This window comes from Podarcis liolepis (genome assembly GCF_965112155.1).
Source record: "Podarcis liolepis genome assembly, chromosome: 2".
In the NCBI taxonomy this organism is placed as follows: domain Eukaryota; kingdom Metazoa; phylum Chordata; class Lepidosauria; order Squamata; family Lacertidae; genus Podarcis; species Podarcis liolepis.
In genome coordinates, this window is record NC_139555.1 from 203,024 (window position 1) to 214,889 (window position 11,866).

At 45.6% G+C, this 11,866-nt stretch overlaps 1 protein-coding gene and 1 long non-coding RNA gene across 2 annotated transcripts; one reads left to right on the forward strand and one right to left on the reverse strand.

The window, feature by feature from the left end:
* Window positions 1-1,761: 1,761 nt before the first annotated feature.
* Window positions 1,762-11,438, forward strand: LOC310699162. Its single transcript, XR_014521952.1, has 3 exons — window positions 1,762-2,114; window positions 10,114-10,233; window positions 11,073-11,438. It is a non-coding gene; the product is annotated as an uncharacterized lncRNA (long non-coding RNA).
* LOC310699129 (olfactory receptor 10K2-like) lies at window positions 7,560-11,488 on the reverse strand. Its single transcript, XM_083486757.1, has 2 exons — window positions 11,437-11,488; window positions 7,560-8,599 (listed from the first exon to the last, which is right to left on the reverse strand). The coding sequence occupies exon 2, from the start codon at window positions 8,558-8,560 to the stop codon at window positions 7,610-7,612; it is 951 nt and encodes a 316-aa protein (XP_083342883.1). The 5' UTR covers window positions 8,561-8,599; window positions 11,437-11,488; the 3' UTR covers window positions 7,560-7,609.
* Window positions 11,489-11,866: the final 378 nt, after the last annotated feature.

The following is an 11,866-nucleotide window of genomic DNA, read 5'->3' on the forward strand; positions in this document are numbered from 1 at the left end:
GCGGGTGGGGCGGGAGCAAACTGTGCTGGCCCCAGGGGTAAGGTACCGTGAGTGTAGCAGTGTCCACACGAAGAGGGGCGAGGTCCGATGCAGAGAGCCGGGCGGGGAACAGGAACACTGGAACAGAAGGCGGAGCAGGTAACAGGAACGCCGGATGGTCGGGAACAGGAGGCCGAGCAGGGAACCGGAGTACTGGATAATCAGGAACAGGAAGCCGAGCAGGGATCAAGAACACAGGAAGGTCCGTAGCCAACAACGACGTTGCTCCCGCAACCTGGGGCCGGCCTGACTGGGCTTTTATCCTCTTCTAAGGTCAGGGGCAGTCCCGACCCCCAGGAGCCCCGCCTCCTCTGGCCTTAAGGCGAGCACTCCTCCTGGGGGCAACCAGTTCCCTTCGCCTCTCTGCCCTAAGCCTCTGCAGATCAGGAGAGGCCGAAGGGTTACTGGGCCCTGGAGGAGGCTCACCTGTGGCCACTGAGTCATCCAGCACCTCTGGGGCCAGAATGGTTTCACCTGGTGCCTGCTCTTGAGTTTCCTCAGCATCTAGGCCTTGCCCCAGTTCAGCCGGCCCTGGAGGCGGGGACTCCTGTGCCGGCTGGGATTCCTCCGGATCGCTCTCAGACTCGGAATCCCAGGCCATCACAACCTTAAAGACCAACTAAGTTAGTTTTTGGTATGAGCTTTCGTGTGCATGCACGAATTGGCTTCCACAGTCACTTACAGACTCACTGTTAAAACCATGTTTATGGAAGATAATTTTACACAGCTATAAGTGATTGTCAAAGCAGCAGCAAAAAGAAAAGAAAGAAAGAAAAAAGTGAATGCTAGTGTCTAGTATCCAGATCAAGGGAAGTACTAAAGGTAAAGGTAAAGGGACCCCTGACCATTAGGTCCAGTCATGACTGACTCTGGGGTTGTGGCACTCATCTTGCTTTATTGGCCGAGGGAACCAGTGTACAGCATGACTAAGCCACTTCTGGCGAACCAGAGCAGCGCACGGAAACGCTGTTTACCTTCCCGCTGGAGCGGTACCTATTTATCTACTTGCACTTTAATGTGCTTTTGAATGTTGGCAGGAGCAGGGACTGAGCAATGGGAGCTCACCCCATCGCGGGGATTCAAACCGCCAACCTTCTGATCGGCAAGTCCTAGGCTCTGCGGTTTAACCCACAGCGCCACCCGCGTCCCCAAGGGAAGTAATAGTACCACTCTATTTTGCCTTAGTCAGACTCCACCTGGAATACTGTGTCCAATTCTGGGCACCACAATTTAAGAAGGATGTTGACAAGCAGGAGCATATGCAGAGGAGGGCAACCAAAATGATCAAGGGTCTGGAAACCAAGCCTTAGGAGGTGTGCTTGAAGGAGCTGGGTATGTTTAGCCTGGAAAAGAGGAATGAGAGGAAATGAGATTGCCATCTTCAAATATCTTAAGGGCTATCACATGGAGGAGGGAGCATACTTGTTTTCTCCTGCTCTGGAGGGTATCAGGGCTTCAGGAATTCTATTCCTTCCCCAGTGGCAGCAACAAACAGAGTAAACAAGAACAAGAGTTTGTTCATTCATAACAGCAAGAGGCAAAAGAACGCCATCTACCCTAATCATGGCGTTGTTCCAACTGAGCTCCTCCTCCCTCCTTCCTAGCAACAGCAGTTCCCCTTACGGTGGCCACTCGAGCTCAGTTGTCTCTGAGTCCCTTGTTCCTGCACTCTCAACGAACACTGAGTTCTGGGAGAAGGGGGGGTCAGAAATACCTGTTAAAACTTTGGGATGTAAAACACAGGAGCAGTCAATTACAACATTCCTAGAGTGTACATGTTTAGACATGGGGAGGGATGTTTGTCCAGCCAGCAGGTAAACTTCCTGGGACAGACTTCCTCCGCATGTGACTAGAGGTGGGTGTGGCCTCACCAGGGCAGGTAATGACAAAAGCACAGGGCAGGAGCAGCCATCTCTCTCTCTCTCTTCTCTTCCTTTGAAGAAGCAACATCTAAAGATGTCCTCTTGGCTCCCAGCCAAGAGAGGACAAAGGAACTATCTTCTTATAAGATAGAATCCAAATGTATATTACTTTATTAAGCTGTCTGCCTTTCTGGGATCTGATGTGAACAGAATGTGAGTAAACTCTTTTTATACTTTTGTAAAAGACTGTGTCATGTCTTGTATTTTAAGAGGTATAGAAATTATTTGTCATAGAAATGACAAATACCCCTTCCTCTTGGTTCATGTGGGAACCAATGACACTGCAAGCAATAGCCTCCAGAAGATCAAAAGAGACTACGAGACTCTGGGCAGGAAATTGAAGCAATTAAATGCACAAATTGTCATATCATCTGTCCTCCCAGTTGAACGACGTGGCCCAGGGAGAGTGGGGAAAATAGTGGAAGTGAACAGCTGGTTTCACAAATGGTGTAGACAGGAACAGTTTGGATTCTTAGATCACGGACTGCAGTTTCTTGAAGATGGACTTCTGGCAAGCGATGGACTGCACCTCACAACGGTTGGGAGAAATGTTTTTGCCAAAAATCTGAGAAACCTCAACAGGAGGGCTTTAAACTGACTAATGTGGGGGAGGGAGACAGTGCTCCTGAAGGTAGGAGTCTATCAATTGATGAAGATGATCATCCAAATGTCATAGACCAAATGGAGCAAACAGCACGCAGACCTAGTGGTGGGAGGAAAAATCCTTAAATAAGAGACACGGGGGGGTGATTAATGGACTTCAATGTCTGTACACTAATGCGCAAAGCATGGGAAATAAACAAGATGAGCTTGAGCTCTTGGTACAGCAAACTAAATATGACATAATAGGCATCACTGAAACCTGGTGGGATAAGTCCCACGATTGGAATGTAATAATGGGGGGATACAATCTATTTCAGAGAAACAGACCAGACAAGAAAGGAGGAGGAGTGGCGTTATATGTCAGGGATGTATATACCTGTGAAGAGATCCAAGATTTAGAACCTCAAAGCCAAAGTGAGAGCATTTGGGTCAAAATTAAGGGAGAGAAGAATAACAGAGACCTCATTGTGGGAGTTTACTATAGATCCCCAAGCCAAACGGAGGACATAGGCGCGAGTGATCATGCTCTTCTGAAGTTTACTATACAGCGGAAAGGAGCAGCCAAGCATACTAGGACTCAATTTCTTGACTTTAAGAAAGCCGACTTCATAAAACTTAGGGAAGTGCTGGGTGAGATCCCATGGACAGTAATACTAAAAGGAAAGGGAGTTCATGATGGCTGGGAGTTTGTTAAGAGGGAGATAGTAAAAGCACAACTTCAGGCAATACCAATGAGACGGAAACATGAAAGGTGCCTAAAGAAGCCAGGGTGGCTATCTAAAGAACTTTTAACTGAGTTAAGATTAAAAAAGGATGTGTACAAAAAATGGAAAAGGGGGAAACCACCAAAGAGGAATTCAAACAAATAGCCAGCACGTGTAGACACGAAGTCAGAAAAGCTAAAGCACAGAATGAACTCAGGCTTGCTAGAGAGGTTAAAAGCAACAAAAAAGGCTTTTATGGGTATGTTCGTAGCAAAAGGAAGAACAAAGAAACAGTGGGGTCACTCAGAGGGAAGATGGTGAAATGCAAACAGGGGACACAGAAAGGGCTGAACTCCTCAATGCCTTCTTTGCCTCAGTCTTCTCCGATAAAGAAAACAATGCCCGACCTGAAGAATTTGGAGCAAATGATTCAGCAAAGGAAACACAGCCCAGAATAACTAAGGAGATAGTACAAGAATACTTGGCTAGTTTAGATGTATTCAAGTCTCCAGGGCCAGATGAACTGCATCCAAGAGTATTAAAAGAACTGGCAGATGTGATCTCAGAACCACTGGGCAGTCATCTTTGAGAATTCCTGGAGATCAGGCGAAGTCCCGGCAAACTGGAGGAGGGCAAATGTTGTCCCTATTTTCAAAAAGGGGAAAAGAGAGGACCCAAATAATTACCGCCCAGTCAGTCTGACATCAATACCAGGGAAGATTCTGGAGCAGATCATTAAGCAAACAGTCTGTGAGCACCTAGAAAGGAATGCTGTGCTCACCAATAGTCAGCATGGATTTCTGAAAAATAAGTCACGTCAGACTAACCTGATCTCGTTTTTTGACAGAATTACAAGCCTGGTAGATGAAGGGAACGCAGTGGATGTAGCCTACCTTGATTTCAGCAAGGCATTTGACAAGGTGCCCCATGATATTCTTGTAAAGAAGCTGGTAAAATGCGGACTTGACTATGCTACCACTCAGTGGATTTGTAACTGGCTGACTGACCGAACCCAAAGGGTGCTCATCAATGGTTCCTCTTCATCCTGGAGAAGAGTGACTAGTGGGGTGCCACAGGGTTCTGTCTTGGGCCCGGTCTTATTCAACATCTTTATCAACGACTTGGATGATGGACTCAAGGGCATCCTGATCAAATTTGCAGATGACACCAAACTGGGAGGGGTGGCTAACACCCCAGAGGACAGGATCACACTTCAAAACGACCTTGACAGATTAGAGAACTGGGCAAAAACAAACAAGATGAATTTTAACAGGGAGAAATGTAAAGTATTGCACTTGGGCAAAAAAAAATGAGAGGCACAAATACAAGATGGTTGACACCTGGCTTGAGAGCAGTACATGTGAAAAGGATCTAGGAGTCTTGGTTGACCACAAACTTGACATGAGCCAACAGTGTGACGCGGCAGCTAAAAAGGCCAATGCAATTCTGGGCTGCATCAATAGGAGTATAGCATCTAGATCAAGGGAAGTAATAGTGCCACTGTATTCTGCTCTGGTCAGACCTCACCTGAAGTACTGTGTCCAGTTCTGGGCACCACGGTTCAAGAAGGACACTGACAAACTGGAACGTGTCCAGAGGAGGGCAACCAAAATGGTCAAAGGCCTGGAAACGATGCCTTATGAGGAACGGCTAAGGGAGCTGGGCATGTTTAGCCTGGAGAAGAGGAGGTTAAGGGGTGATATGATAGACATGTTCAAATATATAAAAGGATGTCACATAGAGGAGGGAGAAAGGTTGTTTTCTGCTGCTCCAGAGAAGCAGACACGGAGCAATGGATCCAAACTACAAGAAAGAAGATTCCACCTAAGCATTAGGAAGAACTTCCTGACAGTAAGAGCTGTTCGACAGTGGGATTTGCTGCCAAGGAGTGTGGTGGAGTCTCCTACTTTGGAGGTCTTTAAGCAGAGGCTTGACAACCATATGTCAGGAGTGCTCTGATGGTGTTTCCTGCTTGGCAGGGGGTTGGACTCGATGGCCCTTGTGGTCTCTTCCAACTCTATGATTCTATGATTCTAAGAGGGAATAAAGGGGAAATTATCAGAGTGATTATTATAGAGGTTCTAGCGAACCTGAGCAAACGCTACCGTTGCAAACTTAAGATTAAGGGGAATGTTTTACTCTGCTGATATTAGGAACTTTTTAACACAAGTTGGATAAGGATATTGTCAGGGAACTGCCATCAGAGGCACGGGAGAAGGAGAGGGTCTCTGATTCTGCAGGGGAAGGTCCAAGCGCTAGAGGGAGACTCAGCCGGGAAGAAGGGGAAGAGAATGAGTGTAACACCAGGGATCCAGGAGAGCAACGGGACAGGGAGGTGCAGGGGCTCCAGGACTCTTCATTGGAAGTTAGCGAGGAGAGCCCAAGCACCCCGCTGCCCACGCCCACCCTGTGCAGGAGACTCCCGCGCAGTGAGAGGCGGAAACGACTGGGCATCAAACAACTCTTATGTTGGCAACGCTTTAAGAAACGCCCACAGACAGATTCTACAAGTGACTAAGGGCAGCCACGCTAATATGGGCTGCGTAGTCCGGAGGGTTTAACCAGGCAATCCGATGCTCAAACGGAGCAGGATTATGCACAAGTAACTCCCAACCACTACAGATATGATCACACAATATATCCTCTCCTGCATCCCTGAACATTCCCACAAAAACTTTAAAGCCTGCGAACTGGTGAAGTGCTTTCTCCTGTTAGCAGAGCTTAGCAGAGTATTGCAGCTTTTCTTAGACAACTCTTGAGATTGCTCAGTCAGAAACGATGATCAGGAACAAAGACTGATGACTAGTAACTTGATTCTTGTAGTTTATTTACACAGCAGTAAACTCACAAGCTATATACAATTTACTAGATACAAACACAACTTCTTAACTCTCCAAGCACTCAGAATACTACTAACACACCAGCACACACCACTCACAACTAGTGTCATAGGTCATGCTGCCTATATGAGAGACCTCAGCCAATCACAGAGCTGTTACTGGGTCCTCTTATCTTTAGGCAGATTTCTTCCGTGCTCCGTCTCCCTAGCCTGCTGTTGAGACACCAATTGCTCACTTGCCAAGCTGCACATACACTATGAATTCCAACAATACTCTCCAGCGACAATCTGTCAGCTGGCTGCCCCCCTCCCCTTCTCCTAACACTTTCCAACTCTTTTTTTTTACGAACTCTGAGGTGTGACCCTCCTCAAACCCCTGCTGCATTCCTCTTCTTCTGCAGTGTCAGGAGAATGGGTGGTGGTGGTCACCATTCCTCCTCCATTTTGTTCCCTGGAGTCCAATCCCTGACAGAGGGTAGGACTCAAGCCAATGGCTTCAAGTTGCAAGAAAGGAGATTCCAACTAAACATTCAGAAAAACCTTCTGACAGTAAGAGTTGTTCAGCAGTGGAACAGACTCCCATGAGAGGTCGTGGACTCTCCCTTCTTGGACGTTATTAAACTGAGGTTGGATGCAGTTACAGATAGGTAGCCGTGTTGGTCTGCCATAGTCAAAATAAAAAAATTCCTTCCTGTAGCACCTTAAAGACCAACTAAGTTAGTTCTTGGTATAAGCTTTCGTGTGCATGTGTATCTGAAGAAGTGTGCATGCACACGAAAGCTTATACCAAGAACTAACTTAGTTGGTCTTTAAGGTGCTACAGGAAGGAATTTTTTTATTTTGAGGTTGGATGGCCATCTGACATGAATGCTTAAGCTCAGATTCCTGTATTACAGGGGGTTGGGCTAGATTACACTTGGGGTGCCTTCCATGATTCTATCATTCTATCTCATAAGCCTCAAGGGGAAGGAAATGTGAAAAGGTTAAAATTTCCTAATCCTAAATGGCAGGTTTGGCATGTAAAGATCAGCTACCTAGATCCATGTACTGAAAGTGGCCGCCTCCCAATTGGGAGTATTTGGGGGGAGGGATTCAAATGCATAACAGAAATTTAGGTTTACATAATGAAAGTGGACTAAAGCACTCTTTTGCTCTGGCACAACAAATCCAGGGTTTTATTTTACTCATCTCCTTAACATCTGGTGGAAGGACATTCCACAGGGAGGGTGTCACTACCAAGAAGGCCCTCTGCCTGGTTCCCTGTAACTTCACTTCTTGCCATGAGGGAATTACCAGAGGCCCTCAGAGCTGGACCTCAGTGTCTGGGCTGAAAGATGGGGATGAAGACATGCAACAGCACACATCGTCAGATATGAGTTAGACATGTGGGAACTGGGTGAGAGCATGGCTGTGGGTCACAGCAATAGCACTGGATGGACCTATCTCATACAGTTCCCTAACCCTTCCATGCAATCTTTCAAAGTGAAGATGCATATGCCCCATTAGTTTTTAGTGGAAGGAAATTTCCTTTCCCATATTCTCCAGAATGCTCCCCTGACCTCCTTGTTTCTGAGGCTGTAAATCATGGGGTACAGCATGGGCGTGACATTGGTGTAGATCAAAGAGACCACCTTGTCCTGCTCTAGGGAGTAGCTAGCTTTAGGGCGGATGTAAATGAAGATGGCACAGCCATAGTGGAGCACGGCCACAATCAGGTGAGCAAAACAGGTGGAGAAGGCCTTCTTCCGGCCTTCAGAACATTTGATCCTGAAGATGGAATTGGCTATGAATGCATAGGAAATGAGAATAAGCAGGAATGGAATGAGCAAGATCATCATGCAAACAAGGAACACAGCCACTTCATTGAAATGTGTGTCACTACAGGCCAGGTACAGCACAGGTGGGATATCACAGAAGAAGTGGTTGATATCATGTGAGCCACAGAAGGGTAGGCTGAAAATCAGCATGGTAAGTCCCAGTGAGATTGTGAATCCACTGGCGCAGGCTACCACCAAGAGTCGCATGCAGAGATTCCTGCTCATGATGAGAGTGTAGCGCAATGGGTTGCATATGGCCACATATCTGTCATAGGACATCACGGCCAACAGAAAACACTCAGTGCCCCCCAGGGCAATGAAGAAATACATCTGAGCAGCACACGCAGTCAATGGGACTCTTCTGCTCTTGGCCAAGAAGTTGGCCAACATTTTGGGTACAATGACCAGAGTGTAGCAGACCTCAATGAAAGACAGGTTGCGCAGAAAAAAATACATGGGGGTGTAGAGGGCAGGGTCAACTAAGGTTATGACCACAATGGCCAAGTGTCCCGACAGAGTGATAAGATGCATGGCAAGGAACAAGGCAAAAAACAGAGACTGCAAAGTTGCATTGGTGCTGAATCCCAGCATGAAAAAATCAGCACCCAGGCTTTTGTTCTGCCCATGTTGCTCCATCCTAGGTTACATAGTTGTCAGGCAGTGCTTGCTGTCAGTCTGTACAAGAGTGAAACAAAGATAAAATAAAGACAGGATAATATTAGCAAGAGGCAACAGGCAAAGATGAAAAGATTGCCTTCGAAACTACTCTTTTAGTCAAAAGTAAATGTATGCAGTTTTAATTGATCAGTTAATCAGTTAAGACAAATTTGATGAGTCAGGTAAGATTTCATTATCATTGAGTGACAGCCCTAGCAGAGGCATCCAGATCATCAGTTGCTACAATGTTTACATACGCTTTCCCCTTTTTGCAATTTGGAAGCCAGTTTGGGTTTTTTGGTGGTGGTAGTGGTTTTTGGAGGGCAGAGAGGAAAATCATGTACCAAATGGTATGTGATATTATTCAAACCTAAAGCGGGGTGGTGGGGGGAGCTTAAACTGGCCACTTATTTTGAAGGGAAATCAGCCAACTGGAACCCTGACCTAGTACCATGCTCACAACCCAGATTGGTACCCACAACTGTTTCCTGCCAAAAATCACTTCCCTTCCCCAGCTCCTTCCTTCCTTCCTTCCTTCCTTCCTTCCTTCCTTCCTTCCTTCCTTCCTTCCTTCCTTCCTTCGAATATGCACTTTTATATAAGATATTGCACTATACAGACTAAAAACACAGTGTTGCAAAAAACCCCACTAAAATAACAAACAACAGTATGAGTTGGTTGGCAGTATTTCTTTACTGCAAACAGCATCCGAGAGGCCAAATAAAAGCTGGGATGGGGGTGGATTTGGAGCAGGACGCTAGCATGGCACCCTGACCTGGACCGGGAGCTTAGCACCAGATCATGTGACTCTTTGCTGAGTGGTAGAGCATCTGCTCTGCAAGTAGAAGATTCAATGCTCATTCTCCAGATGGGGCTAAGAATGTCTGCTCTCTGAAACTCTCGAGAGCTGCTGCCAGCCAGAGTGGGTGATGCCAAGCTAGATGGACCAATGGTGTGACTCAGTACAAGGCAGCTTCCTATGTTTCTTCATGGCCTCAATGGAAAGGAAATCCCCCTGTACACAGAGTCTGGAAGTGGTTCTTCTGAAACAAAAGCACTAGTTGGTAGAGCATCTGCTTTAAATGCAGAAGATCCCAGTTGAAATCCCTGGCATCTGCAGTTAAGGCTAGGCAAGACACCTGCCTGAAACTTTGGAGAGCCACACCAACCAAAGTTGTACACATTTATCCCCATAGAGCCTTAATTATTTTTCTGCCCATTATGGCAATTGTAATGTATTCTACTAGATGTGGTATAGTTTTTTAATTGTATCTTTACAGATATGTCACAGAATATCTGAATGAAGCTCATAGATGGCTGGTGGTCAACAGACCTCAGCTTGAGAAGCCCTGCTGTAAACAGTACTTGTCTGACTCAGTAGAAGACAACTTCCTATATTCCTGTCCTATAAAAATAACTCACCTAGACATTTGGACGTTTGTTTAAGTAGGATGTATGAGATCCCCACAACAACAGAGTAAGGGCTGCATGTTTTTGGATTAATTTTTTTAAGAAGTGGTTGATTATTGCAGGTTGTAGCAAGCTTACTGCTCCCACTATCTCTCAGCATAACCTGCTTCAATGAGTGGCTGTGATGCAAGAATGGAGAGAGGGAGAAGCCTGTTCCCCACCTTGAGCTCCTTGGAAGAAAGGTGAGATATAAATGTAAATACATAAATAAATAAATAACCAGTGGAGAGGTATGACAGGTGTTATAGATCTATGCAGTGGTCAGTTTTGAAGTGTGTCACAGAGAGGTGCCTGCAAAAGAAGTTTCCTAGCCATGTCTCCAAGGAAAGTCCAAAAACGCAGGCAGATTTGTTTATTTTTTGCATTTATTACATACACACACAAGTGTGTGCATGTACATCTGCATGTGTGTAACCCACCCAGAGGGGGGTTTTTTAGTTAAGTGTTCTATATATTTCATTATGGAACATGCAGCTTCCTCAAAGAGCATCAGGACACCATAGCATAATATCCAGTTCATTAGGATGACTGTCACAAAACTGCTACAAAGGTCCAGCTAACTCTTCATCCAGATAAAGAGCAGCCTTCAGCTTTTAATTAGAAATGGAAGCAATCTTGCAAAGTTTTGACATTTAAAGTGTAGATGTAGGAACCCCCCATCCAGCTTCTGTTTATAGTCCTCATTCTTCAGCTTCCTCTATGCAAATCTGTCACAAACAAACTTGAAAACTTTATTTGCACCACATTCACTTGCCAGAGGAAGGAGAGTCCATCAGTTACACTGGCTCTGAAAAGAAATTCTTGGAACTGTATGCTCCTGCGTTCCCTTTCCATTCCCACCATTGTTGCTTGGCTATGCAAATCCTTAGCCCCAGCTCCCCCAACCTGGTGTCCAAAACATTTGGTTGGCCTCAAGCTGGGAAAGGCTGCCTTGAATATCTTTCAGGCATTTTCACAAAGTGGATCTTGCTTCAACCGAGTTTGCAATACAAACACATTTTTTCTCTGCTTTCCCTTCCAGGCAACTATCAGAAGTTTAACATAGTAAAGTAAGAGAGGCTCAAAAAAGGACCATTCTGAAAAATGGTCTCTGCAAAGTCTAGCTGTAGCTTATGATTCTCAACTCCTGCAGCTGAAAAGAGGAAGGATTGTAGCTCATTAGTAGAGCATCTGCTTTGAATCTGAAATGTCCCAGAATAGTCCCCAACACATCCAGGAAGGACTGGGAGAGAACCCTGCCTGAAATGCTAGAGAACTGCTGCCAATCAGTGGCTACAGTACTGAAGTAGATGGGCTAATGGTCTGGCTCTGTATGCTCTGGCCTTTCCTATGTTCCTGTGAAACATTGTCCTGCTTTAGAACTTTAAAACCCTGCAATTCCTTACCTGTCAGAAGTCTGATTTGTTTCGTTATTCTTTTCCTGAGAAGTTTGGACATTTTTTCGATCAAGAATCAGCAACTACAAACTTTTCTTCTCATGCTGAATATGTTTATTCATAAGTCTAGGTGGTCAGATAGGAAGGCTTGCTGTAATCTGAACATGCATCACTAGCAGGAGGTGCTGGCTGCTGCAGAGATGGAATAGCTATCTGAGCCATTTATAGGTTTGTTTGGTCCTCAGGGAGATCTTGCCAGCCTTTTCCACCAGAAGTCCAGAAGGAAAATAGGAACAGGATGCATGCTGCTGAAGGTGAATAACTTAGGTTGAGATAAAATGTCTCTCTCGCCAAAAGAATTATTTTATTCTATTTCAACAATTCATTTACTGCTTAACACCACAGCCACTCTCTGATGTTAAAAAGAAACAAAGAAAAA

Bases quoted from the DNA above. Each gene is read 5' to 3' on its own strand.
- LOC310699129 (XM_083486757.1), bottom strand. From the start codon at position 8,560: ATGGAGCAACATGGGCAGAACAAAAGCCTGGGTGCTGATTTTTTCATG.